This window comes from Aplysia californica, unplaced genomic scaffold (genome assembly GCF_000002075.1).
Source record: "Aplysia californica isolate F4 #8 unplaced genomic scaffold, AplCal3.0 scaffold00330, whole genome shotgun sequence".
NCBI classification, from domain to species: Eukaryota; Metazoa; Mollusca; class Gastropoda; order Aplysiida; family Aplysiidae; genus Aplysia; species Aplysia californica.
In genome coordinates this window covers 48,541-76,422 of record NW_004797600.1, presented here as the reverse complement: position 1 = coordinate 76,422, position 27,882 = coordinate 48,541, and the positions used below count along the sequence as shown (strand labels likewise).

The 27,882-nt window shown below is 38.7% G+C and overlaps 1 protein-coding gene across 2 annotated transcripts in view; it reads right to left on the bottom strand.

The window, feature by feature from the left end:
* Nucleotides 1-8: 8 nt before the first annotated feature.
* The window catches only part of LOC101860264, a 42,835-nt gene continuing 14,961 nt past the window's right edge, over nucleotides 9-27,882 (bottom strand). For both annotated transcript variants that reach the window (XM_035970858.1, XM_013084934.2), the window contains exons 3-19: nucleotides 26,443-26,550; nucleotides 25,963-26,026; nucleotides 21,493-21,544; nucleotides 19,408-19,515; nucleotides 18,839-18,884; nucleotides 17,510-17,604; nucleotides 16,242-16,294; nucleotides 15,844-15,904; nucleotides 15,487-15,558; nucleotides 13,972-14,028; nucleotides 12,916-13,103; nucleotides 10,549-10,594; nucleotides 4,896-4,964; nucleotides 4,083-4,142; nucleotides 2,208-2,290; nucleotides 1,250-1,316; nucleotides 9-204 (exon numbers count right to left, since the gene is read on the bottom strand). In XM_035970858.1, the coding sequence (XP_035826751.1) occupies nucleotides 169-204; nucleotides 1,250-1,316; nucleotides 2,208-2,290; nucleotides 4,083-4,142; nucleotides 4,896-4,964; nucleotides 10,549-10,594; nucleotides 12,916-13,103; nucleotides 13,972-14,028; nucleotides 15,487-15,558; nucleotides 15,844-15,904; nucleotides 16,242-16,294; nucleotides 17,510-17,604; nucleotides 18,839-18,884; nucleotides 19,408-19,515; nucleotides 21,493-21,544; nucleotides 25,963-26,026; nucleotides 26,443-26,550 (1,265 nt within the window). In that variant the 3' untranslated portion in view covers nucleotides 9-168. The remainder of the gene's footprint in view (nucleotides 205-1,249; nucleotides 1,317-2,207; nucleotides 2,291-4,082; nucleotides 4,143-4,895; nucleotides 4,965-10,548; nucleotides 10,595-12,915; nucleotides 13,104-13,971; nucleotides 14,029-15,486; nucleotides 15,559-15,843; nucleotides 15,905-16,241; nucleotides 16,295-17,509; nucleotides 17,605-18,838; nucleotides 18,885-19,407; nucleotides 19,516-21,492; nucleotides 21,545-25,962; nucleotides 26,027-26,442; nucleotides 26,551-27,882) is intronic.

Genomic DNA, 27,882 nt, shown 5'->3' with positions numbered 1-27,882 from the left:
TTACGCGGAGTGTTTACGCGGAGTGTTTACGCGGAGTGTTTACGCTACCTATTTATTGTATGTTACCTATTGCACTTGCCTCTACAAATCACATTTCCCCACAAGGATCAAATAATGTGTTTTTTCTTTCTAAAAATCTCTTTCTGTTACAGCCAACAACATTACCCATCAATACTCACCAATACTACACAGGATGATCTTAGCCTGTAGGAAAAGGAAAAAAAACAAGTAATGAAGATGCTGCGATGAAAGGGTCAAAGAACACTTGAATTTGAAAATCTTTTATGTTATTTTCAACATAGTGATAATAGGAACATGCAAAAAAATAAGGTTTAAAAAGAAAAAAGCCTACAGATGCATGTTTACACAAGTTTCTGTCTTCATTTCTTTTTAACTGAAATGTGAAAGACTCGTTAAAAGGAAACAATATTCTTCCTCTACTTTTTAATTCTCAGTAGCACTGAATTCAACAAATACTGTCATAAAATTATTTGCTGATTATATTACCCTGTTTTTGCACCGCCTGATCATACAGTGAAGAAAATCACAAACTGATTAGATGATTTCCAATTCAAAAATCAAACTTTTCTCTATATTCTCTTAACAAAAGCTTTGACAGAATCTATTGCCATGCATGAGGAAAAGTTAGTGCAAAAATTAAATCAAACAAATCAAAGTACAGAGAGAGACAAAGTCAATCTTAGCTGAAGAGAAGTGTGCAAACAAAATATTGTTCAAGACAAGGAACTTGCACTAGACATAACACAAGGGTAAGGATAAATCACTGTCAGGAACACTAAACAGCATTTTGTGATCAGGGTAAGGCTTGGAATATCTGAATGTTCTTTTACTTGAATATTGCTAGTGTTTTACATCCCAACTGGTGCAATTTATACCATTTGAAAAGTGGGCTGCTATGATTCTGCCTACCAGGGCCAGAGAAAGGGGAAACAACATCCAAGCAGACAGGCAGAGAGAGATACCAGGTAAACATTTTCTTCACTTGGAAAATCCTCCTGTTTTCTGTAAGCAATGGTCCAACCATTACGCTGCAGAAGTATGAGCTTTAGAAATATGGATAAAACTGAAGACCAACTCTCAGCAAAGTCTGAACTTTTCAAATCTTCTCTGGATATATTCCTTCTTAGTCTCAGGCTTGAAGTAAAATGCACTGATTCACATGACATTCTATTTCTAGTACCGCATTAAACTTGAACAAAAAGAAGCAAACCAAAGCTGTGAGTCTTACCTCTGAGGCTTCTTCACTTTCAAAGACATAGCATTTGAAATCCTTGGCCATATTGCAGGTTGTCTCCCTGTTGTCAGAAGACAGAACAAACAACAAATTTATATTGCCAGTAATAACAGCGTTTTTCACAAGTTACTAAAGAAAACGGTCAATCTGAGTAAAACAAATAACATACACTGGACTAAACTGTTTATCAAGATTACTGATCCAAATGATAAGAAATGAGTGCACATTGAGTTCATGTATAGAACCAGGATAAGCAAGTTCATAAGATTGTCTGTATAGTGTGATAGTGTCACTAATAATGTGAAGCGGAATTATTGTATAGTGTTGCCTGGTACCATCATATTTTGCTTTCAGAACTTTTGCTCATTAACAGCTAAATGAGAAAAACAATCCTGATCAGCCTTATTTTCACAACAGTAAAAAAAATTTTGAAGGCACATTCCCGAATTACAGCTCACAGCAAGATACACATTTATCTAGGATCAGATTAGGAGAAAAGTAACTCTGAAGAGAATCAAAAGAGCAAATAACACCAGAGCACCCATCAACCACCTACAAAAGACATAAAGTATGTACGGTACGAGTTCAAGACAAACACACACACTGACAACTTCACAAAAACCTTTCCTACAAAGACTACAAAAATCACGTCTACTTTCTCAATCTCTAATAACTCTGAGAGTCGGACAGGGGACGACCTAGCCTGTGGTGTAATGGTTAGCTTCTTCGCCACAGCACACAGAAGATGTGAATTCAATCCCTGTGCAGAGAAGGTATTTTTATCGAACATAATATATCAATTTTTCTGTTTGGATGTCATACCCTCTCATCCCTGGTTGACCTTGACAGGAGGGCCAAATAATTATATAAAGGGTCTAAGCAGTGTTGAAGAGGGCGTAAAATATAAAACAAATAATCAGACCTAGTAAAATCACAAGACTTGCTCTCATACCCAGCAATGTATCCAAAATACAGAAGCATATCTGTACGTCTCCCACAAGCTGACACTTCCGTGTAGGAATGGTTGAGAAGTAACTGAGAACAAACAATGACAAAATATATTATTTGTCAGTCAGAAAAATTTGATCAGTCAGAATCAAATAGATGAATTTAAATATTGAGCTGTTTTCAACATGGAAAAACCAAAAGTCCACACGTTTTGTGTTTAAATCCGTTCCTTTTTACAACCTCTGCAGTTTTCAAATGACACATAAAAAAGTGCTTTTTTAAATCTCAAGAGTAGTAAAACTTGTTACTTAGACTGACAGTTGTAACAAAGTTTCACATACCGATACATATTGTGGTGGTTGTGAGAAAAATTGAGGAATCTGAATTACCTTTGTTTAGAAAGTGGGTAAAAAAAACCTTGAAAGTTAAAGTAACCTATTTTTCTTGCAATAGCGACAATACCCTTATGGCCTATTTATCTTCTAGACCTACGATCCTTGTCTTTCAGACAGTTCCATGAATTCCAACCATCAGTATCCAAGGTTGAGAACACTATTCTATAAACAACCCAATATTATCTTAGCAACTTGTATAGCACAGATATTAAATGTGGTATGTTAGTTTTAGTTTTAGTAAAGGTTTTACGGCGCTCGCAACTGCATACCGTCATATGAGCGCCAAGGGGTGGATGTCAACAGAGAAGTCCTTACAGGGAATCAGACTTACTCTGCTCACCTTTCTAGCTTCAACAGCACAAAGTCTGCTTCGATTATCAAGGCACCTCGGAAATAGTGGGTCACAAGAGTGTGACAAACATACAAAAGAAGTAGAGGAAAATGACAATAGTAAGGATTAGGAAAGAAAAAGCAGCAGTTCCCTGTTGTAGATCAGGCACAGTTATGAGCGTGACATTGATGAAACAGCCCATTTACAATTCTACTGTGCATGAACGAGAAATGTCCCCCCTTTGGGAATGGCCTAAAGACACTTCGTGGTGTGTTAGATATTTCCTTTTTTAAAAAAATGCTCAATGCGCATTACATCAAAAAAGACATCATATCTTAAAAATTAATCGACACGTGTGTACGTAAAACACAGTATTATGTACATACATATATATATGTATATATATAAAAACATTCTATGAGAAAAACAGTCTCACAGTGAGCTTGGCAATGCGTTCACTAAAAATATACAATGCAATAAAAATTCACGAACGGTCACAGTAAAATTTAAACATGAATAACTAGAAATATTCATTAAAACATTTGTTCACAGACAGACATTTCCGTTCTCTCTCTCTCTCTTTCTCTTATTCTCACACGCTATTTCTTCAGTCTCACAGTCTGGCATACACATGCATATATATATAACAGTTCATCATTATGACAGGAATGCATTTGTGAATAAGAAACGCTTCAGCTGTTTTTTGAAAATGTAAATTGTTGGGGCACATCTTATTTTATATGGGAGTTCGTTCCTTACCTGGGGACTAAAGAACAAAAAGGAACGTTCGGGGTATGTTTTATAATTTTGTTTTGGAGTTTCCATTAGATTGTCAGAGGCTGATCTAAGGGCTCTGGGTGGATGATATAATTCCAGGAATTTTTAAAGATAAAAAGGTGCAGTATCATTTATACATTTAAAACAGAAAACGGCAGTTTTGTATTTGATCCTTTGTTTTACTAGCAGCCAGTGTAGTTCTTTCAGAATTGGTGTTATGTGCGCTGATTTCTTTTGTTTCATTATCAATTTTGCTGATTGATTCTGGAGTACTTGTAACTTTGATAGCTTTTCGGCCGTCAAACCGGATAAAACAACATTACAGTAATCTCATTTTGATAAAATTCAAAAGCATGATAGCAGTCAGTCACATTACCTCATTGTCAGACAATCTGCGCACCTCCACACCTGTCTCAGTTGTTTCAATCTTAACGACCTGTGGCAAGCAAAAAACGTTTTAAAATACCCTAAATCAACATAAACCGTATTGGTATTTGCAAATTTTAAGATGGTGTTTCATTCTTAATTCTTCAGACTGAAGCGCAGTCATCTACGAATAGTGTGCATATCAAATTATGTGGCCTTTTGGGATCTAATTTCGAATATGTTGACATTTTAAAAAATTGAGTTCTTTTTTATTTTTAAAGTCTATATTATAGCCTAAAGAACACAGGATAAAGATCTGGAGAGATTTGTGGAACTTTTTTTTTTAAGACAGTGTATCTAAACACCAAAAATTTAACAAACTCGATTTAGAAAACAAATGTAGAAGTTTGAACAATGCTGCTAACTACCACCTGTCACATCAAGCATTTAAAACAACAGAATTAATTGAGTCTGGACCCAGTTTGACTTTTTTACCAAGGAAAATGGTTAAAGAACAATTTCTTGTAAAACTTGGTCAAATTTAATATTAATTCAAGAACATTATTTTGGGCTCTAGAGTGCAGAAAGGGTCTGAGACATGTTAGGACATTATAAGAATATGGGTTACAAAGCTACAACTTAATTCATTCCTTCAAAGCTTTAACATGTTGCCATCAATAACAGCAGATTTTTGTCTTTACTTAGAGTAACTAGAATAAAGAGAAAAGAGTAATATATGGCAAGAAGCATTCTTACATGAAATAATTTTTTTTTAAAACATTCAATAACATCCTCAAAGAAAACACAATTCTTCTCAACTTACTTCTTTTCTCCGACCCGAATCTGTGATGACATTCTCAATGGAATCATGAATTCTATCAACACGGCCGTCCTGAAGATAATGGGGAAAGTTGTAATAAATAATGTCACATGCAGCTTGAAAACCAACTTTCATGACTCTTTCCCATGTACGTTTTTTTTGGTGTAACTTCCACAATAGCAAATAGCAGGAGAATGGAAGGGGGGGGGGGGGGGGTGAGTTAATTCCATTAGGAATTGGTTCATTCCTCTCTTAGAATTAAACATTTGGGTACTTCTTTCTAAATTTCTCTTGAATTATTCAGTAAAATCAAAACTTTCATATGATTTCCCTACAACTCTAATCATACAAAAGGTTTATCATTTCCAGGGATAATACACCTCAGTTCTTCCCTTTGTGAGCTATCCTAATAATGGCGGGTTTAACAATGGTCTGAGCCCATTAGCCATTCGTATTCCAACATTGATAGATCTTTCTTGATGATCTGCTACTACTCATTCTTTACAGTCTTTCATAGGGGCTTCAAATTTTGTCTTACACATGCACCTACGCACGCATGCACACACACATGTTGTTGTTGTTGTTAGTGATCCAGTAGCATCTGAGCGTTAACTCTTCTGCATGATGCCATTCGGTAATAGTTGCATGTTTGTTCTAATTGTTGTCTTGAGGAGTAGAGGCAATTAGATGTGTGGGGTAGCTTGGAAAGAAAACATCCCCTTAAATCAGTTAGTTTTCTACAGAAGAATAGACGATGTTCCACTATCTCTGAGGGGTAGTCACATACTGGGCAGGCAGCAGACTGCTTTACTCCAATTCGGTTGAGATGTTGGTTGAGGGGTACATGTTGTGCTCTAAGTTGGAAGATTATGGATTGATCTCCCCTCCTCGACTCATTGATTGGATCTTTGACCAGTGGTTTATTCATGTGGCCATACAATCTCCTTCCTGTTGTACCTGTGGCCCAATCATTCATCCACTCTTCCTTGAGTTTTGACTTGATCATTTGGCAGCAGGTGGTATAATTCATAGGAATTTCAGGCTGAGGGAGGCCAGCTCCTTTCTTTGCCAGAGCATCAGCTCTTTCATTTCGCTGTATCCCAGTGTGGGCAGTAATCCATTGTAGGCCTACTCTGACGTTGTGCCTACTTATCAAATTATGTAGACTCCAAATCAAGTGCAATAAATCTTTGTTCACATCAGTCCCACTCCCAAGTGTCTCTAGTGTTGAAAGGCTGTCTGTAAAGATAACAATGTCTGTGGTAGCAAGTGGGTTAGTGTCAAACAAGGAGTTGATGTAGTTTGCTGTGTTGGTGATAGCCTGTTGTTCAGCAATGAAATTGGAGCAGAAGGACCCGATGGAACTAAAGACTTCTTTTTTTTATCCTACTGGGCAAGTTGATCACTGACTCATATCCAGCGTTGATTGTTGCCTTAAAGGCAGATCCATCAGTGTATGAGTGGATCCATGTTGGTGGATAGGAATCAATTGTTTCAAGGGCAGAATGTTTTAGTGCTACAGGATATGTGTTTTTATTGCTGTTGTCCAAAAGTGTTTTCCTAATTTCTGGCTTTGCTACGGTGAGATGTGGTGGGAGAGTTGAGGGAACTCTTTCCAGAGGTTCTCGTCTTTCAAGGAGGTGATGTTTTTCTTGGAGATTGAGAACAGAGTCAAGTACAGATTTTGTATTTTTTAGTCTTTGATTAGGTTTCCACTTGTCAACAAGGATTCTATTAGGGTGGTTATTTTCTAACCTTTTAGATCTTTCATATACTTCTAAAGCTGCCCGTTTTCTTCAAGTTTCTAATGGCTCAATATTCGTGTGGATTTCACGGACCGCAGTCGGTGAGGTTTTCACTCCGCCAGAGATAAGACGAAGAGCTTGGTTTTGGATGGTGTCCATTGAGTTCTTTGTAGTTTTACTGCAAATGTTCTGTAGAACAAGATTATAATAAAAAACAGCTCTGGTATATCCTAAATAAAGGCCTCTCAAGGTGTTCTTGCCTGATCCCCAGTTGGTACTGGCTAGTCGTTTGATGAGATTAAGTCTCTTCATAGCCTTCTTCCTTAGGTTATTGGTGTGTTGTTTCAGGTTGAGCTTGCTGTCAAGTTGTACTCCAAGATACACTGGGTTATTCTCCTTTTTCAAGTTGGTACCATCGATTTTGAGAGGGATTTCTGCATTTGCAAGGTTACAGCTTCTCGTAAAAACAGAGTAGACAGTTTTTTCGCAATTTACTTTCATCTTCCATAAACGGCAATAGATTCCTAGGGAATTTAGATCATCTTGTAGTCTTCGTCTGCTTATTGTTGTCGAGTTTCCAGTGTGCCAAAGGACCAGGTCATCAGCAAAAAGGGCTTTTTCTGTTCTGAGAACATCTGAAACGTCATTGAGGAAGACAAGGAATAAGATACAGCTGATAGAAGATCCCTGTGGGAGTCCTTCCTCCAGTACTGCTTTTGAAGATAGGGTTTCATCCATCTGGGTCTGGATGAGTCTATCTGTAAGGAATGATTTAATCCAGGAGTACATATTTCCCTTGATTCCCATGTTCTGCAGTTTTAAGAGTAGTCCTTTCCTCCACACTCTATCGTAGGCTTGTTGGAGATCCACAAACACAGCCGTTGTCTGTTCCCCTCTTTGAAATCCATCAATGATTTTCTGTGTAAGCCTAAAAAGCTGGTCTTCTGTCCTGCCTTTTGACCTGAACCCTGCTTGACACTGTGATATCAGACCTGAAGACTCAAGCCACCAATAAAGACGAGAATTGAGGATTCTTTCACAGAGCTTGCCAATACAGGACGTGAGTGATATTGGGCGGTAGTTTTTAGGGTCATTGGCCTTCTTTCCTTTCTTTAAGATTGGGTTTATAGTAGCTAGTTTCCATACTTTAGGCAGATGTCCCTCGGTCCATGTTCTGTTGTAGAGCTTAAGAAGTAGCAATTTGGCTTTTTCACCAAGGTTTTGTAGCATCTCATTGTGTACTTTATCAGGACCTGGGCTTTTTCGCTTCTTCAGTTTCTTCATTGCACAGTCTAACTCTCGCTTAGTTAAGAAGTCCTGGAAGATACTCGGTATCAAATCTCTCTCTTTTCCTTTCAGAACACTCAGTAGACCCCTGTCCAAGTCATTCCTTTTGCTGCTTTTGTTAATGGAGGCAAAATGTTTATTGAAGTGTACGGCTTTTTTTAACTCGCTGGTGAGAACTTCGGTTTCTGTGTGTAGTGGTTTGGGGTTTTCTTTCCTTTTTTCGCCAGTGAGGTTATTTAGAAGAGACCAAGCTTCACGTCCACCTTGATGTAAATTGAGTCCCTCACACTTCTGCGTCCAGGCTTCCTTCTTAGATTCCTTGGTGACAAGTTTAGCCTCTGCTACAGCCTTTTTGTATCTAATTTTCTTGCCATATTTTTTTAGATCTTTCTCATATTCATGTCTGGCATTATTTTTAGTTTTTGTAGCTTTCTCCAAGCGCTCGTTTCAAAAGGGTTTATAATTGGTTCTGCACCCCTGTGGGATACTCTTCTTCGCAGCATCTAAGATGGTGGAGGTGAGTTCACTATTAAGGGTGTCTATACTTTTATTGTCTAGATCATCCAGTTTAACGGTGTCCTCAGCTGTTTTTCTGAAGAGATCCCAGTTTGCCTTCTTGAAGTTCCAACGGGTTCTTCTTTTCCTTTGTCTGTGTTTCAGTATACTGATTTTGGTGAGAACGGGACGATGGTCACTAGATATACAGTCTAGCACCTCGTCACTGCAGTAGTTGTGTAAATCAGCAGAGACCAGGGTGAGATCTGGTCTGTGGAGGGTCCCATGTCTCCTATGAAGAAGTGTTTTGGTTGAATCCTCATCTTGGAGAAGGATGAGGTTAGAGGACTGACATAGTTCTTCAATCCTCTTACCTGTGTTGTTTTGGTCAGCATAGCCCCAAAGGGGGGAGTGTCCATTAAGGTCACCAGCTATGACCGTCTTCTTAAAGATAGTACTCTGTTCCAAGAAGTTCAGAGTGCTACTTGGGGGACAATAGATGTTATAGAGTATGAGCTTGCTGTTGCCATACCACAGGGTGACTTTATGTGCGTCTGTGGGGTGCCTATTAAGGAGCTCTACTTCACCCAGGATGTCATTTCTGATATAGGTTATAATCCCTTGGCAACCTTCACATTTACATGGATAAGGGGTATACCCAGTGATGTTTATGTTACAGGATGAATGGAGTTTCCTGTAATAGAGCAATGTGGACTTTCCTTTCATACAAAATTTTCCCCAATTGTGTTTTCTTCTTGTCCAAGCCACAGACATTTGCCTGAAGAATATTGAAGTCTATAAGCTTCTCTTTTCCGTTACCAGTTGTAGGGGGTGTTTTCTTCTTGTTTTTCCATTTTCTCTGCTTTCTGATTTTCTTTTCCTTCCAATAACCATCCACCAGGCCAGCTTGGTTGCCCACTAAGACCTGGGGGAGACCTTGATTACCGAGACGGCATCTCAATTCGTATGGGATTCTATCATTCGTGAATAGCATCTAAAACTGGTGGTTCTGGGATTTTCCTTCCATCCTGGGGTAGGAGATAAAGCAGTGGCTGTAGGTGCAATGCCACAAACAAAAAACCCAACTCCATCACAGAGAGATTGTAAGAAAAATGAATGGGTATGTTGGTGTCTGTTGTATTATATTGAGGAGTTGTTTGAGGAGATAAAGAAGAGAAAGACGCTATTAAGAGCATAGTTGCTGTGTGTTGCTGAAATACAAAAATTATAATATAATAATAATTCTAATAGTAGTAATAATACCAATTGGAAACTAGATTCCCCCCCCCCTCCCAGAGCAACCAAGTCCTCTCATCCGAGAGATGGGGGCAGGGGAAGGCATGGCAGATCCCAGAGGGTTAATGTTGTCAACAAGCAAGACGCAAATGGTCTCTGCACCTTCTCCGCAGTCATAGGGCTCTCCGATAAGTGCATGCTTAATACATGTATGTAGCTGGGTATTCTCTACGTAAAGTCACATCCAGTACAGTGCTGACAATGAACCTCTGCTTTCCACCCCACCAATACCCGTCCCAACTCCAGGTCAAAGAAAGGTTGTCGATGGAGAGAGGAGAAAAGAAAAGTTAATAAATGTAATAAAGTAAAACAATAAAAACAATAAATAGAAAGAGTAAGAAACATAGTAAAGTAATATGTCTCTTTTCGGGGTCACCCCTTGACCCGTTAGCTTCCTCTTTTTCTTTTCCTATTCGAAGAGAAAGACGCTGGGTCTATTTGGGGGGGGTGCACACACACATGCACACATACACACGCACGCGCGCACACACACACACATATTTTAGCATTGCAGTTTCAGTTGATGATACACACACCAACCCGTCCAGCATGCTCGGTATCCACACCTCAACAATTAGCAGAACATTAGGTCATTGTGAACACATTCATTCCTTGTTTGCACAAGAAACTACAACATTCACTTGTCAGTACATGAAACTATAGGCATAAACTCCCCTCAGCTAAAAATCACACGTAGTCCCAAACATTCTGGTGATGAAGCAGCAATGGAAATGACACCGCCTGGAACCCTTTTCTAAGATGATAATGATACTGTGCGGATCCTATGACAAGAGAAATGGAGGTAAAAAAAAAAAAGATAATAAAATGTTTACCTCTGCTAAGGGATAAAACCCTCTGTAGACTACAGTGAACTCTGCCCTGCAATAACACACAATAAACTGAGTTCAGTACAGTGCATCAATTTGAGCTGCAAAACGATTACATGACCATACTATGGTCTTGTCACACAAAAAAGAAACTTTGAAAGTAAATTAATCACCCACTTCGGACTTAACATAATCCCCGTTTGCTTAAGAGTGTTTCCAAATGCGTGTCGCGTTAAGTCCTGCGCAGCAGTCCCTAGCGATGAGATGCGAGGTGTGTATTCTTTTGCGCGACCAAATTGTGCAAAAATTTTCAGTCGCAAGATACTTGGTCTGATATGTATCAAAAGTGACAAGAATACGGAGCTTTCCATCATCTAATGATAGAGTTGGAGCTAAATGAAGTCAACTTCAAAAGGTATTTTCGATTGAACAAACAGCAGTTTGGAATAGTCCTGTTATTGTTTCTGCAATGTTATTTTTTGCACATAGCCAAAAGCCGAGCCTAAGACGCTATGTGCATGGGTCATGTGCCTCCATACATACACAGACCACGCACATGGCGTGTCAACCGGCACTCCTTGGTAAAGCTTTAAACCTGTCACATTCCCAGTTTGTCGCACATGACGAGGCGCTTGAGCGCTACTTGGACCAATCATTGGCAACGGTCGCGCACTGCTAGACGTCGCGACTCACGTAAGGAGATGGGTTCTTTATAGGGGGTGCCCAAATACGCGATCGGGTTGAGTTGGGTCAGGTCGGGCTGGGCTGATTGGGTAGTCAGGGCTAGCCAAATTGAGGGTGCAAAACAGCTGTTGTGGCACAAACCGATAGACTCAGTTTGTGACCTGCAAAGACAAACGCGTTTGTTTTCAGGCCTGCGAATCGCGTGATCGGGTGGTTTACAGCCAATCACAACAAGGCTGAGTCATCTGTCCATTTGACCCATGAATACATTAAGTAGGTACTGTGGGAATTCCCGGTTTCGGTCTCACGCCTTTGACCATCTTCCAACTTCTCACAGCGGGTTTGGAGCGCTCATAGGCCTAGAGGAAGAAGAAGACGAATAAGAAGAAGGAGGAGGAGCATAACAGAGGGAGGGTGGTGAGAGTGACTGGGAGTGAGAGAGATAAGAAAAGAGATATATTATTATGCAGAGACCTAGCAATGGTTACATTGGTCTAGGTCTCTGATATATATGGGAAGTGAGAAATAGACAAGAAAGGAGAGACACTAAAGCAAGCTAGCAAGCAAGCACACACACACACACGCGCGCGCACACACAGACGCACACACACACACACACATACAGAGGGAGACAGAGAGAGGGAGACAGAAAGAGGGAGTGCGGCAAGTCCAAGAGTACCGTAGGCCTAGATATACTTAATGTATTTATAGGTCAAAAGTTCAGCCAATCATAGCTCGGTTTACGCTCTCTGTGTAGTCACATGTAGGTAAAAGGTTTCTCTACTTTAACTTCCAGGTGTAGTAGTGTGCATTGAAACCGCCAGAAAGCGACACCACCCAATCCGCATTTGCTAGTGGGTACCCCCTATTATAATCTTACTTGTTTGATTTTGGACCGGCGACTTCATGTTGTGCAGTCTGAGCAGTTCAACCACTGACTGACCAACAAATATTGTGACTTCAAACATTCTATAAAAAATCATACAGCTCCATATCTGCACGATTTATGCATGTTAAATAATTGAGAAGTGGAGAAATAGAAATCCCAACGTCCAGTAGTATATATGCAACTTTTTACATCAGGAGCAAAAGATTAATTTTTGCTACATTAAAGTGATAAAGATAAAGTATACTGATACATTCACAGACACAGCTCAAGTAAACGAATGTTAATTTTTCTTTTTATACAAATCAGAGATGCCACAGAGATATAGCAAGACTTTCAAATTTCTCCCACTGAAAGGGCATGCAACAAAACATGGTGTGGTTATGCTTATTAAGCGGAAAAGAATCCCTTGAATGATAAATGAACAAATCCACTAAAAGATTTCGGAAATGCACTATATGAAAGACAGTCTGACATCATGAGTGTTGGAACATAGTCTCATCTTGTTAAAAAAAACAACCAATCTGAATCAACCCAATTTTTTAAAAGTGCCAGGTCTAAAAAGACATCAACGAGCATAGATCACCATTCATTTCTCTGCACGGATGGTTAACAAAGTAACAATATTAACATTGACAATCTAAAAAAAATCTGGAAATTACAAGACTGAACCTGAGCCTGTTCAGTTGGCTCATTTATAGATACTAAAGCTTGCTTGTAATGTATTGACTTGCATACCACCAACCTTCAACTTAGGATTTTTTATCACATTTATCCCACCAATGGACCACTTATCCACTTACTTTCCATCCGGCCCATGAACGGGAATCTCATCTTTTTCTTCCTCCGGCAGAACAGCATGAGCTGGCTTGCGATAGACAGAGTTGTCAGCTGGAGGCTCTCCTTTGATGGGCATGTGAGAGAGGTCAATATCCACCTCTCTCAGCAGCTGAGCGATGGGCCGGTAGATTTCACCATTTGGCAGGCGAGCCTGTAATAAATATCTTTCTGTGACTTCTGCGTCACTTTTACATAAAAATAATTTATTCTAAAGGCAAGCAACTTATAATCCTGTCTATGCTCAATAGAACAAAGCACACAAGAGGTGTCTTTGGAAGTCTGCCATAAAGAAAATCTTATTTGTTAATAAAATTTATTGTAAGTCAACTGACATAATAAAACTTATAATGTAGGAGCGAACCCCTGTATTCATTTATAGAGTTCCAATGATGGACCAATCCATTGGGCTGCTTCTTGGGGCACACTACACACAATGGTAGTAAATTGAAATTACAAAAAGTGGCAAATGAAAATTCACATCTTGACAATGAATTTCAAACATATAATCATTCTAAAAGTACACAACTCAGTTCAGGAAAAATAAAAATTTAAGTACGCGGACAAAAGAAAAAAAGAATAGACAAAGGAAATAAGGAACTCTGAAGCTCAGATGGTATAACTATGTCTTTGAAAAGAAGTTTGTACCCACGGAATTGGAAAATCACATAGAACAGTACAGTCTCAGGTATGACTTAATCATCATCAGCCTTTGTCTTCCAAAAGGAGTACAGGTCCCAATTTCTGCCTGTCCTGACATTTCTGCCCTGGGCCTACCTCTCCTGCTTATCTCATGTCAATCCAAGGCCTTCAAACTCAGAAACTGGAGGGTGTACATGTGAGAAAATCTACATACCTTGTCACTGCTTTTGTTTGAGTAAAAACAAGTACATTGACACAATAACTGTCTTTCAGAGTAAAGAAATCTCAATACAGACACACAGAAATAAAAGAGGGGGAAAAAATTGGACCCACAGTGGCGTCCTCCAACCACCTGCAGTGTGAACGCTCTAATCAATTACCTTGACAAAACTGACATAGACTGGCATCCCCTTGTACAACTGGAACAGATCCCTCACCTGGAGAACCATCAAAGAAAAAATTAGCAATGTCTATGTTTGAGTGAATAAAAAAAAGAATACAGGCACAGCAATTCTCTTGTAGCTCTGGGAACAAGTAAGACATAGACAGAAACAGCAAAATGATAGTAAATAAAAATAGTGTACTTGTGGCACCCTTCAGAAGAGCAAGAAATCAATAGGCAAATTCTTACCCTCCCAGAAATTGCTGGGCACATCCTATTGGTCAAAATTTGTAGCTTAAAAAAATATGGTTAACAAGGATCTTGTTGGGATATTTCATTAACATTATTCTAAGGGGAAGAAAAAGATCTTTTAATAACCAATCATCCAATAATGCTGTAATTTGGAATGTGAACTTAGGGCCACTCTAAGGTTACTTAAGTGTACACCATCATCATCATCATCCAGTGCCAGATCTGCGACAGACATCGGCGATCATGATTTTCCATTCATTCCTTTGCTCGAATGCTCTCAGAAAAGCTACGTTTCCCTGATCTTTCCCTGTTACCCATTTGTTTAGGTTCCCTAAGTATGTTGTTCTGGGCCTACCCCTGTAAACCAAATGCTTTAAAATAACCCCCCCCCCCCAAATCGCGAAGATACATGCTATGACTTTCTAAGTGGAGAAAAAAACTCATAATATGATGACATAATCAGACTAGCCAATCAACGCCCTGCTATCTACTTGTTTCTATAACAAACCAAGAAAAAATCACATAATAAAGACCACAACAAGAATAATTGTTTATTTTCATGACAACGAGACCTGTAGTAGTATGAAGCTAAACTTGGTATGTTTTCACATTCATGACATTCTTCTAAGTTTGATTGTTTCATCAAATTTACCTTCATTTATTTATTCTACTTTCAGTCTGCCATCCTTCCATCATTCATCAATTGCACAAAACTCAGGGATTATACGAACAAGTTTAAGCATTTCTAATTCTTGGAAGGACAAGCTCAAAACATGAAAGCAAACAGCTCATAGATTAATATTTTTTTAAAACATGAAAATATCCATCAAAGCAGTCCGTGTATACGATGCTTTACAACTAGAGACTTCAGAGTTTATCAAAAGGTCAAGAAAGAGTCATCTGTGCTCAATACAGTAAAACCTGTATATTACAAGACGATTCATTCTTCACTCTTCTGTTTGAGAAAAAAATACCAACTCCCCCCTCTCCCCTTCAACCCCCACCCCCACCCCCACCCATCAACAATGCCAGTGGCAAGATCAACATTACTGAGTGTTGGAGTTGGACCCTTTGCGGCAACATAGTTTTTGCCATCAAACTATTGTACTAAAAGAACCTCAGCTTGAAAAATAAAACAAAACATCATCATCACTGTTAGGTATATTGTCAATTTATCGCTGAAGACTCTTGTTCAGAGGAGTATATCATCCTGTAGTATACAGTCAAAGAATAAAAGCACCGACAGCCTAATCCACCTTACCTTTCCTCTCTTTGCCCCTCGAAGGCTCTCTGTATACAGCTCATCCATGACATCACCAACGCTTATCTTACCCTGAAAACAAATAAGAAATACACTTTACAAAATTATACAGAAAAAAATATACACAAATAATTATATCTACATTTACACCATGTCCACCTTAAATAGTGAATCACATTGTGATTCACTAGTTGTGTCAATGATCCTGAGCATTTCTATGAAAGTAAATCACAGACAACAGTGAGTGAAAACATATCTTTATCTCTGCTGTATCTGTATTGAGGAAAAAGTAAACACACAACAAATTCCGTTCATATAGGAGGAGACTGTTTCTCCGTCTGATCAAAGAACACTTACATCTTCAGCAGCAACACTTTCAGCGTCCACATCAGTGACCACAAGATGCGTGTCCACATAGCTGAAAAGGACAGAAACACCAATGTAAAAAGGGCCACAAATGGACAAAGAAATGTCACATGTAGAGCTAAATATGTCAAAGATCGAGAAAAGGGAGAGTTCTGGTAAAACTTTCACTAGATTCTGTAAAGCTGACAGCTTAAGGGACTTGTTTGAAAATGTATGTAACTAATTAACAATCTCTTGTAACTGTTATAATATTCATAGTCAAATAAAAGATGAAACAATTGAGAGTAAAAAAGAATTTTTTCAAACACAGTACCCTAAAAAGAACGAAACTATTAAATTGGCATTCCACCAGAGTACACATAATGGTTAAATGTATGAGAAATACTTACTGTAAGTGGACTCCTAGTACATTGCATGGGACGAATTCATAGTCTCTGTACTCCTGATTGACAAAAAACAAACAAGAAATGAAAATATCGTCTTTATACCCAATGTAGAGTTGGTAAAGTAAGTGGGAATACACCCCTCAAGTGCCAGCAAAACTTGAGAGCAAACACAAGGAAATGTTGCAGAGGGAGACTTCCGGAAGTGCCAGCAGGGCAAGAGCTATACATCAGCTTAGTGATTGATCGTAAAAAGTACTACAGCCCCATTGGCCAAATTTAGATGTAGGAGACGGACTGCTTCAATCCTTCTAGTGAAGGTCAACCTGGGCTGTGTGTTGTACGGCATCCAAACAGATAAGACGCGATTTCCCGAGAAGATAACTTCCTCACTTGGGAATAGAACTCACATCTTCTGTTAGCAACAGTGAAGAGTCTAACCATTACACTACAGAAGCCGATATATTGCATGGAGAAGAGAGGGATATTAGTAACACTAATGGAAATAGAAGGAGCAGACCACATCACAGCATCCACCATCGATCATTTGCACAAAAGTTTAAAGCTCACAATTTATTTATGTAATTATAGTACCCCTCTGGAACAGGCTCATAATGCCAACATATAGTCACTAATGTGTTAAAACATGCGCTAATGTTACTATATTACTTGTTTCCACTAAAATGCGCAATAATGTTATCATATCCCTTGTTTCCTCTACAACATCCACTGATGTCACTCAATCATTTGTTTCCTCTAAAGTGTGCACTTACATCAATATATTCCTTGTTTCCATGTAGAATGTGTGCTTATATCACTATATCCCTTGCTACTCTTAAAAGCTGCACTAATATTATTATATATTTTGTTTCCCCCTTTCTCCTATTATGTGCACTAAAGGCACTTTAACCTTTATTTCTCCTAAAATGTGCACCAATGTTATTAAATCCTTTGTCCCCCTGTACAAACACTGATGTCCTTTTATCTTTTTTTTTAGATAACGATATTTTTATGTCCCCATCGACACAATTTAGATCATTTATAAGGCGGGCTTCTGACCCTGCCTGTCAGAGCCAACCTGGGCTGAGAGGGAGACAACATCCCAGCAAAAAGACCAATACACTCTTTAAAAATTATCCCCACTTAGGAATTGAACTCTAGTCTCCAGCATGCTACAGAGAAGCGTTTAATCACTACACCACAGATGCCAGCACTCTATCCTTTGTTTCCTCTACAGCATGCACTTCTGTAATCTTTTATTAAATAATACTTACAGCCATGTCCCAGGTAGTGTCCAGGAAGCTGGCGTTTTTCAAATATAAACTGAACGGAATGTTCTGAACCTCAGCCAGGAGAGAGAGGAATATTTCTGAGGGGTGGTGTGGGGGGGGTTAGGAATACAAAAGAGTAAGGTATCACAGATAGGTCTTTTAAGTACAAGTAATTCAAGATTAAAAAGAACTAATTATTTTTATGTTAATTTTCAATGTTACAAGTTGTATCGGTAACAATAACTTAATTATAAACTACAAGTTGGGCTGTGGACTCATTTTTCACAGCTTAAAACCCTAAAGTTGAGGGATATGAGTACCTTCAAAGAGGTAGGGGGTCAGTCAAACTCTTACCATTGATAGATTTACCAATCTCAAGTGGTAAAATGTTGTATACATGGGCTGCTTTAATACAATATTTCCACGTTAAGAACATTGGGCCTGAGGTTCGATCCCCCAAATCCGCAACCATATGATTACCAGTCCCGTAGCCTAATCACTAGACTACCCACACCCGTGAGAAATGCACATAAAACTGATGTGTTAGGAATGGTGTTAACATGTAGGTCCTTGACACTATCAGAGTGCAGTTTCTCTCCCAACTTCCAGATATCCCATGGTTAATTTCAGGAACCATTGATTATGAATAATCAAGTTCTGTTGCACTCTCAGAAAGGAGGCTCCACTTTAGATAATTGCAATATTCCTTATCATGGAGGATCTTGGATGTTCTACTCAAAGAATATCAATATCTTCCTGTAAACTCCTATGCTTTTCTTTGAACACACAATACGGTACCAATCTCCACTTCTGAATATTTCATGTTTGCCAAACACAATATTAAGTATACAAGGAATCTTTTTTTGTAAATAGCATGCCTTCACATTTGCCTGCTTTTCTATGGGAGCAGCCCATCTTTTAAATGATGTTACACATTCATAAGACCAGAAATAAGGATCTTCTCTCTCACAAAGACAAAGGGCACTGCATACATCTTCAGATTTGATACCCATAGGTTAAACTGAAGCAATATGCATCTGTGATGACTTATGCATGTCTATATTTCAATTTTCAAACACGCCTCATACAGAAATGCACTGTAATCATAGAGGGACTGATAACTCTCTGCACATGTAAGTAAGTTTAAGTAAGTAGGTAAGTGCAAATGACGAATTACAATTTGAAAGAAAGAAAGGGACTTAAAAGAAAAGAGGCATAGAGAAAACAGCCAACAGCACTTGAGGCTGAAAGACACTGAAAAAGGGGACAACTATTCCATCAGAAATAAAAGTGAAATCACTGACAAAAAAAAAAGTTCACATGTATACACACCTGACAAAATATCATCGCGGAGTATGGACGTCGAATCATACCACATCTGAAGAAATATAAAGAGAAGGAAAACTGAGTCCACAATCTAATGATGTTGATTACACTTTAATTAAAGAAATTTCTAACCAAGACCATTATTTCAGAGTCTCAAAATTTTGACGTTATATAGGGGAGTTTGGACTTGTACATATGCTAAAGTATGGGACCTTTCCGTATCTGAAAAAAAAAAGCCACAAGCAAGAAGGGTAGACAAGCATGCCACAACATAGATTTTGCCATCAAAATTTTCGAAGCAAAATTCAGTACTGACATTCACTATTTATAGGGCACACATCATTACAATGTCAGTGATGTAATCCTACAGAAACAAGAATGCCTACAACTACTACAAGGACTGACAGTAATGACAGGAATAAGGTGACTATGACAGCAGAGAATAAAATTAATAATTATTGTCTGTAACACTTGTTAGCTTTCCTCAATCAAGTAAAAAAAAGTTAATATGCCTGTAATTTTGTGTATATAGAATACAAGGAAGATCACAAAAATAGGAAAATGCAGTGTTGTACCTCAATAAAGGCTGTATCATCCCTTAACTTCTGCACCAAGGACGCCAGGTCTTTCTTCACAAGACAGGCTCGAATAAATAACCTTCCTCTGCCTTGATCTGTCATTGCCTTTTTGGATGATAACAGAAATTTAAAAAACCCAAAATGACAACAATGAACTGCAAAGCAAAAGGATCTAAATTTATTAAAATATCCTTTATTCCCTCAAAGCTGGTGAAAAACAGTGCAATACTAAAATATAAGAAAACTTCTACAATTTGCATTAGAGATGTACACATCTCATAACAATGGAAAATATGTGCCTACAAAATGCTACCTATTTTTGTTTAAAGTTACCACAAAGTGACAATGTCAATACATCAGAGAAACAAAACTTTAAAATTGTTCAAATATCAGAGCTAAACAAACTTGCTTTAAAGTTGAGACTTCTTATTCTAAAAGATGGTCATGACAAAATGTAATTTATATACACATAATTCTGCAACATACACAGCGAACAGTGCAACTCTATTGAAGTCAGATGCTTATTAAACCTTCAAGTTTCAGCCACATATATTCCCCTCACCAGTTCTCCTTCCCCCAGGCCCAGTCACATACATCCCTTACAGGAAGCAGGCCACCTCAAATCCCATCGGGTACTTCTACCGTAACCTTTGCAATTCGCAACCTGACATTTTTGGCTGTTTTCTGTTACTAAGACCATGGGGTCAGAAACCCAAAATTCTATCTGTTCTATCAAAATCGTAAGATTATTTGGAGTCTTTATCAAGATATTAGTAAAATTGCATTTGAAAAAGCTTGACATGATGAGAAACTCAAAATCTTTTACATCAAATTTCTCAAAACTAGGTACTGAGCAGATAAAACTTTGAAATTCTTAGGTAGCGAATTGTCTCTGAAAAATATTCTACATTATCTTTTAAAACTTCAAAGAAAAGCAGTATAGAATTTTTTTTGTCAGCACAAAATTACAGACCCAGTCAGTACTGGCTGGGGCTGAGAAGTCACGGACTCCTGTATTACCTGAGCTAGAGGTACATGAGGGTTTAAAATAGCTTGGTGCTGTAAGGGTTAAATCTACAGTACTATCACTATTATTTTCAAGATGCTTTGGGTGAGGAAATTATTACAGCTCTGTAAGACCCTTAGAGTCAATACCATTCTTTACAAGTTTTATCTTTACATGAACAACCTCACATTCATCTAAGTACACCCCTATCTCAGGCTCAAAGAAACTTCACTTAAATATCAGCTACCTGGATTATAACGGATATGTCAGAACATGCATCGACACAAGAGTGTCCCAAGACTCTACATCCTGTCTTATCATAATCTGAGACAGACATTTACTTGTGGAGCCACCCCCCCCCCCCCCAAACAAAAATTATTATGTTGTAAGGAAAGTAAAAACTAAAACAGTCTCACTCTTTCAGAAGTTAAATTGAGCTTTGTAAATTTATTCACAATGGCAATGGAGTTACAGTTTATGATAAATTACCATGACAACTGTCACAATGTGCTTGGAAAAGAAAAGGAAACGACATGCAGAAATTTTAGAATAAATTGGAAGGAGCAGACAATGCCAGAGAATCCACCAACCGTCTTCAACTCATCTGCAGATATGATGTCTCACAGAGATCAAAAGTGAGATAAGAGCATATGATACAGAAAGTCCATCTAAACTTCCGCTCCAGCCACTCATATAAAATCTACATGCCCCCCCCCCCTGTCACTATCCGAGTTTTGAGAACATCATTCAAATGAAGCACTCCGTCAGGTGCTAAACTGTAACGAAGCTCAGTGTGTCCCTGCAATTACAAATTGTAAACGTAGATGTTTTATGCCCTCATCCACACAATTTAGATCACTTAGGAAGTGGGCTGCTTCAATCCTGTCTGTCAAGGCCTATGCGGGCCGAGAGGGACTAAACGTCCCAGCCGAAAGTAAAGATGGAGATGCTCAATAAAAATTCTACCCACATGGGAATCGAACTCACATCTTTTGCATGCGATGACAAAGACCCTAACCACTACACTGGTGTGTCCCCTGTGAGTTGATGACTCGTCATTGACAATACCTGCTCACCTTCTGATTATCTTTCACAAACTTGATCAGATGAAAAAGTCCTGGACCAGCCCTGGGGAAAAAAACCCCAGATCACTTTGTTTTGTTATACTCTTATTTTTGGTATCAATTCTAACACCCTTCTAAACAGTAAGCGCCATAACTATGTAGTTACTTACATTAGAAAGCTTGTTTTACTTAGAACAACAAAAGCATATTGGACTTGTTAATGGTCATTAGGTGTTGGAAAAAAGAGAGACAAACAGAAATACAGTCGAACCTGCCCTGACAGCCACCTCTATAAGACGGCCACCTGTACAAACGGCCACTTTCCATTTCCCCCCTTGCGTTTTTTCTATATAATTTAACTGTGTAAAACGGGCACCTGTCCAACGCGGCAGCGGCCACCATATTTTAACACACAACCCCTATCACACTAAGCATTAACACCTGTCCAAGACGGCCACCTTAGTGACTCCACTCATTACGTTTTGTCATTAATTGTGCATTGACCCCTGGCGTTGTGGGCGAGCCATCATAATCTAATCACCGGTCGTTGTTGTTAGGTAGTCCCTCCAACCGATCCTGTTGTGTAGGCCCCTCCCACTGTTGACCAATAGGTACCAATTTCCAGCTGCTGGTGAGGGAAGCATGTGATCCCTCATAACCCATAAGCCCCGCCCAGAGCTCATACACAAATCGTAAGTGAGATAAGTGGTCACTGTTTACCCAGTCTGTAACAAAGTAACAATGGACGTCAACAAGGACTTGTGACAGAAACGTCGCTCGTTTTTCGAGTGGTGGCCACCCATATGTTTGTTTTACTATAGCCCTCGGTCCTCCTTGTCTGAAACATTTCGTTTTATTGTCACCCTTGCACAAAATAAAAATAACAAACAAAATACAAACCACCACCACCAACAAAAACAACAATAATGCGGCTACTTTTGATTGGGAATGGGGTTTACTTTCTTCATCTTGATCAGTCCTGCCTAAGACGGCCACCTGTCTTATACGGCCACTTTTCTCCTTGACAATGGGTGGCCGTCTTACACAGGTTTGACTGTAACAGGTCCATATTAAAAGAGTAGGTCCCAGCAGAGGCACCCTCCTAACCAATAGTGTCATTATTACAAAGCAAAAGGTATTGAAGAACAATTAATTACAATTAATGGCAGCTTTCAGAGATTGCATAATTCATAATTAATTTCTGAAATATAATAACAGTACTAATAATAACAATAGTACTAATAAAAATAATCTAGATCTCAGGGGTAGTCTGCTGTTTCTTCAACAGAGTGACGATTTTTCCTACTTCGTAGAGCACCTTGCCATCAGGCAGCCACATTTCGATTTTGAAGGTAGCCTTCTTATACCTTTTTATACAGACTAGATTATTTTCAGTTTTGGTAGGAATTTTGATTTGCCTGGGTGGTGGCCGAAGCCTACTCTTTGATTTAAGAACCACCAAGGAATTTTAAAGGACCTCCTACATTTTTTGTCCTTATCCGAGAAGGTTAGGTGTTAGATCTTACCTATCCTAAGATTAGGAGTATGGCTGAAAGACATCAGTAAGAAGGGATCAGGAGGACAGTAGAAAGAGAAGAGTAAAGGGGAGAGGAGCCCTGAGGAGACCGGAGGTGAGGGGAGGGGGGGGGGCAGAAAGTGGAGATGAAAGTAGGCAACAGAACAGAACTAGAAAACCAGAAAGGAGGAGAAAGGAGAAAATTTTAGAGAAGTAAATTTTCCGTCACTGTCAGGTTTCAAACCTGGGACCTATTAAATGAGAGGTGAACATTGTACCTCTATACCATGAGAGTCCCCAGAATCTGATCTATTCTAAAAAATATGTATGGTTCTGAGATACATTGTTCCTCAGGAGCAGGAAAAGTCTGTACAGTTTTGTTGTTTTACTTCCAATTTTCCGACTGGGAAAGAAGAATGAGGGTATTTCTTAAATCTCTTGTTCACTTTTATCCTGCATTAAGGGTTTCTAAGGATGCAATTTCAAGACAAAATTTTCATACCACTCGCCCTCAATACATTCCTCTTATGAAAACCATCTGTGATAAACAACTCAAGCTACCGTTTCATTTTGACTCGAGTCTTTCATGAATATTGGACAATCAGCAAAATGTGTATATCTACAAGTTAAGTTAGTAAGTGAGTACTTGTACTGCTAACCCGCCATCATGACAAATTTTCATGAAGTGAACCAACAACAACTGAGTGGATATTTGAACACTGAATCTAGAGAGATGAGCATCACTCTTACAGAGACACAGAAAATGAAATAAGAGAACATAGCAAGAGCAACAATAACAGCCTAACCTTCGGACCCAGCACGTTATCTAACCTGGGCAGGTCGTTTTTCATAATCCCGACATTAACTCTCTCAGATGGCAGTAATTGATTACTCCCCTCTCTTCTCGTTTGCCCTTTCCCCTCTTTCTTTTTCAATGGAAGCTCAGCTGAGATTTGAGACTGTTCTTTCTCATCACAACCAAAAACAGAGAGAAAACAGAAACAACAAATGACACATTAGAGTCTGGTCATTTTTTCATTCTGAAATGTAATTAACTCAAAACCAATCATTTCAAATTTGATGAACACACAGAGACAGTTTGATTTAATTGTTTCAAATGTCCTGAAACCCAGCGACGTCAAACAGGCAGCTTTGAAATGGTTAACTAAACTGGCTGATAAAACAGACAAAGTCAACTCTGAGAGAGCCTTTCAACACAGCTGCATTTGAAAGGAACTAAGGGAGAAATTGCTATGGACCCTCCATCATAATGGACACACTCCTACCAAAAAATATATTGCACTAACACAAATACGAATAACAATTATGTGTATGATTTTCATATTATTTAAGATCTCTTTGGCCCTGTCAATTGCACAGGCAATCAGTCTGCAGCCCCTCCTCACTATGTGTAAGGCCCCGCCAAGCTTAGAAGGCTGGCCAGCATGTTGAGAATAAAGACCAGCAACACTTTCATTCTTAAATGTGAGAATTAGAAATCATATGAGAGGGAAAACTTTCTAGTATAAAGATTGAAACAGAGGCATAAAAAAGCATGTTCGCTGAAATTACCTGTTTGAGTTACTGGGGACACACATTTGTTAAACTGACACTTGTATGACGATGCCCAAGCGGACATAAATTACAAATGTATGAGTAATTGCAGTTTTATTGTGCATTTTGTGATGGGCAGGAAAAGCTTTATTGACTACACTATTTACTCACAGTAAGAAGTGTGTGTGTTTCTTTGTACATGTGTACAACTTGTAAGCAACACACATAAACAGAACTGGGACATGTTAACTTATTAAAGCAACTTGTATTTTCAAAAGGGGCAAAGAGCTCCATAAAAAGAGAGGAAACTCTTAAGGAATAAAGCAAAACAAAACATATCAATTTTTTTAAAAGAACAAACCCCCCCCACAGATACAATTATAAGGCTGTGTGACACACCCGTCATGACAGAAAAGATACAGACTTCTAGGAAATCTCGAGAAGTATAGATTTACAGGTTCAGTTCAGAAAATGAACATTTAACTTTTGTCTAACTTATCAATAACAAAATCTTTGAAAAATCTGGCAATCCATATCGACAGTGCCAGATGGTGTGTCATTCTAGAGTTTTCTGTCACAAAACCTTCCACCAACTCCTAATCAAGAAACCTAAAGTGGTGTGTGTCAGAAGACTTATTGGTCCCTTTATTTCCTGTGATTTACACTTTCTAGAGCCCTGGATTTTCTTTTTTCTTTTGTCATCCCTCATGTGCCTCCAGAGCAAATTTACATTTTAGCATTTTGTTTAAGAACTAAAATGGCTTTCATCACAAATATTTTCTCCAAGCTTCTCTTAAACATGAACAAAATAAATCCATACCATTATGCAAAGACCATTGCTTTCACAGCTACATTGGCTCCCTGTTAAAGCCTGTACTTATTGCAAATTTGCAGTAATTGGCTGTAAGTGTTTAATTGATCTGGCACAAAATATCTTTCTAATTTACTACAGGATCTTATGCCATCTTGAAATTTTCATATTAATAAAAAAAACTACTCAAGACTGTGCCTTGACAACCTTAAAAAATTGGAGGCAGGGCTTTTTCGACAGCTACTCCTTCAGTGTGGAATCCCCTCCCACTGCATTTAAATCTGGTCTGAAAATGATTATCTAAATCCCATTTTAGGAACTAATTTGATCATTACCTTCAATGATTGTTTTTTTGCGTCTATGTGTTCTTTGTCAATATACAAAGTCTAAATGAATCTGAAAGAATTGTTGTAAATTGAATGGGCACGAATAGTTGATTATTGTGAAGCACCTTGAACCACCAGGGAGTAGGCATTATTAAAGTGATCTTTATTATTATAATTCATTATTAAAGAGACAATTTTCACCCACAAAGATAAGTTCTAATAATATAAACAGAAGGAAGGTACGGAGCACCTTTGCTAACTTCTGCAATACTCACTTGTCTCCAAATTTGATAAAGACTGTCCAATAGTCCGCTTTTGTGAACCAGTGCCCATGATTCCCTGGAAAACAAAAAACCCAATCAATTGCTAGGCCCAATTCTATGACAGCAAAATAGCTAAAACCGGAAAAAGTGTTTGAAGCTCCATTAGACCTGGACAATAAAGATCAGTTGTCATCTGTCAACCTTGTGCTTTCCTGTTAAATTGTGTCTTTGGATAGCAAGAGCATATTAGTTTTCTCACAACTAAATGTTGCACCCACTTTCCTACAATGGCTCAAATGAAAAACCTGTCAGTCAAGACAAAAGACAGTCCCAACCTACAAAGGCATAAGATCAATTCTGATGGTATTGCGTCTATATCTATTCATCATCAAAAGGTAAGAGTCTCATGCTACAATTGAAATATTTCCCAAAGATAAACAGCACACTGTCAACAAAGAAAACATTCACCTTGAACAAAGTGACTAAACTCACTTTGAAGACCCAGGCGAAATATGTCCTCCAGAGCACGACAAAAGGGAACTAGATTTAAGTTTGTGTCATAAATCTTGCCTCCCTCATTGTACAACTCCAGAAGAGCAACTGTGGAGAAAGAGAGACTTAACAATGTTTTAATATTTACATTTTCTAAAAGGTTGTTTCATAATCTCTTGACCGCAAACACACAGAGTTATTTGGCATTTTCACTAGTTCACATACTTCATCAGATAGTATAACAGTGGTATTAACCCTTCGCTGCCAGGCATACCCTTTTTTTCCTCCTTTTTTGTAAGTGTTTTACGGTGCTCGCAATTGCATAAGGTCATAAGGGACACTTTAAACATTTTCAGTTGAAAAGAAATTTTGAATTTTGCCTGGGAGGTGGCCAAAGCCTACTCTTATTGATTTTAGACCACCAAGGGATCTTTAACATGCGCAACTTGCACATGAGACCTCCGAGATTTTTCGCCCTTGTCTGAGAAGGCTAGGTGTAGATCTTTCCTACCAGAAGATCAGGGGTGTCGCTGAAAGACAGCAATAAGAAGCAGCCAAGGAGTAGCCGTAGAAAGGCCGCAGAAAGAGTCATAAGCCCAGAACGACAGAACATTGTTGGGGAGCAGGAAAGGGGATGAAAGGAGACAATTTTAAAGGGGAAAACTTTTCCGTTGCTACCCAGATTCGACCCCGGGACCTTTGAATGAGAGGCGAACACCTTAACCTCTAGGCCATGAGACCCCCCTAGGTATACTCTGTAATCCATAAAGGGCCCAAGACAATCAAAGTAACTGTGGATGATTTACACCCCATCCGCACAATTTAGATGATTTGGGAGATGGGCTGCTTAAGCCCTACTTGTCAAGGCCAACCAGAGCTGACAGGGATATAATGTTCCAGCAGAAAGACAGAGATACTCAATAAAATTTCTAACCACAAGGGCTTTAATCTCACATCTTCTGCGTGCAATATCAGATCATCTAGTCACTACACTACAAGTGTCCGAAGGCAGTCACTGGAAACGCAGTGAAGGGGTTAAAAAAAACATCCTAGATACGCAACATTAGGCAGAGTAAAACGCTGAATAGCACCAAAAAAAGCAGAACAGAAACAAAGTAAGAGGGAAATAAAAAGAGATAATTTTTAAAAGCTTGTTTGAGATATCACATGCATCTATTTGTTGAAGAATAACAATGAAGATCAAGTTTAAGCAGTTAATCAATAACTACTAGGAGCAGCTGCATCATTTGCTCAAAGGAACAAAGAAAAAACCCCTTAGGATTGTGGTTCAAGATGGGTGAACAAATAATGTAGTACAAAGCAGATGAGAACAACAATACATTGTGTGCTGATGACAGAGTAGAAGGAGCAGCACACACTGGAGAATACCCTTCAGCTTCCCAAACAGACAGAACAAGCTCAACACAGCTGCATTTGAAA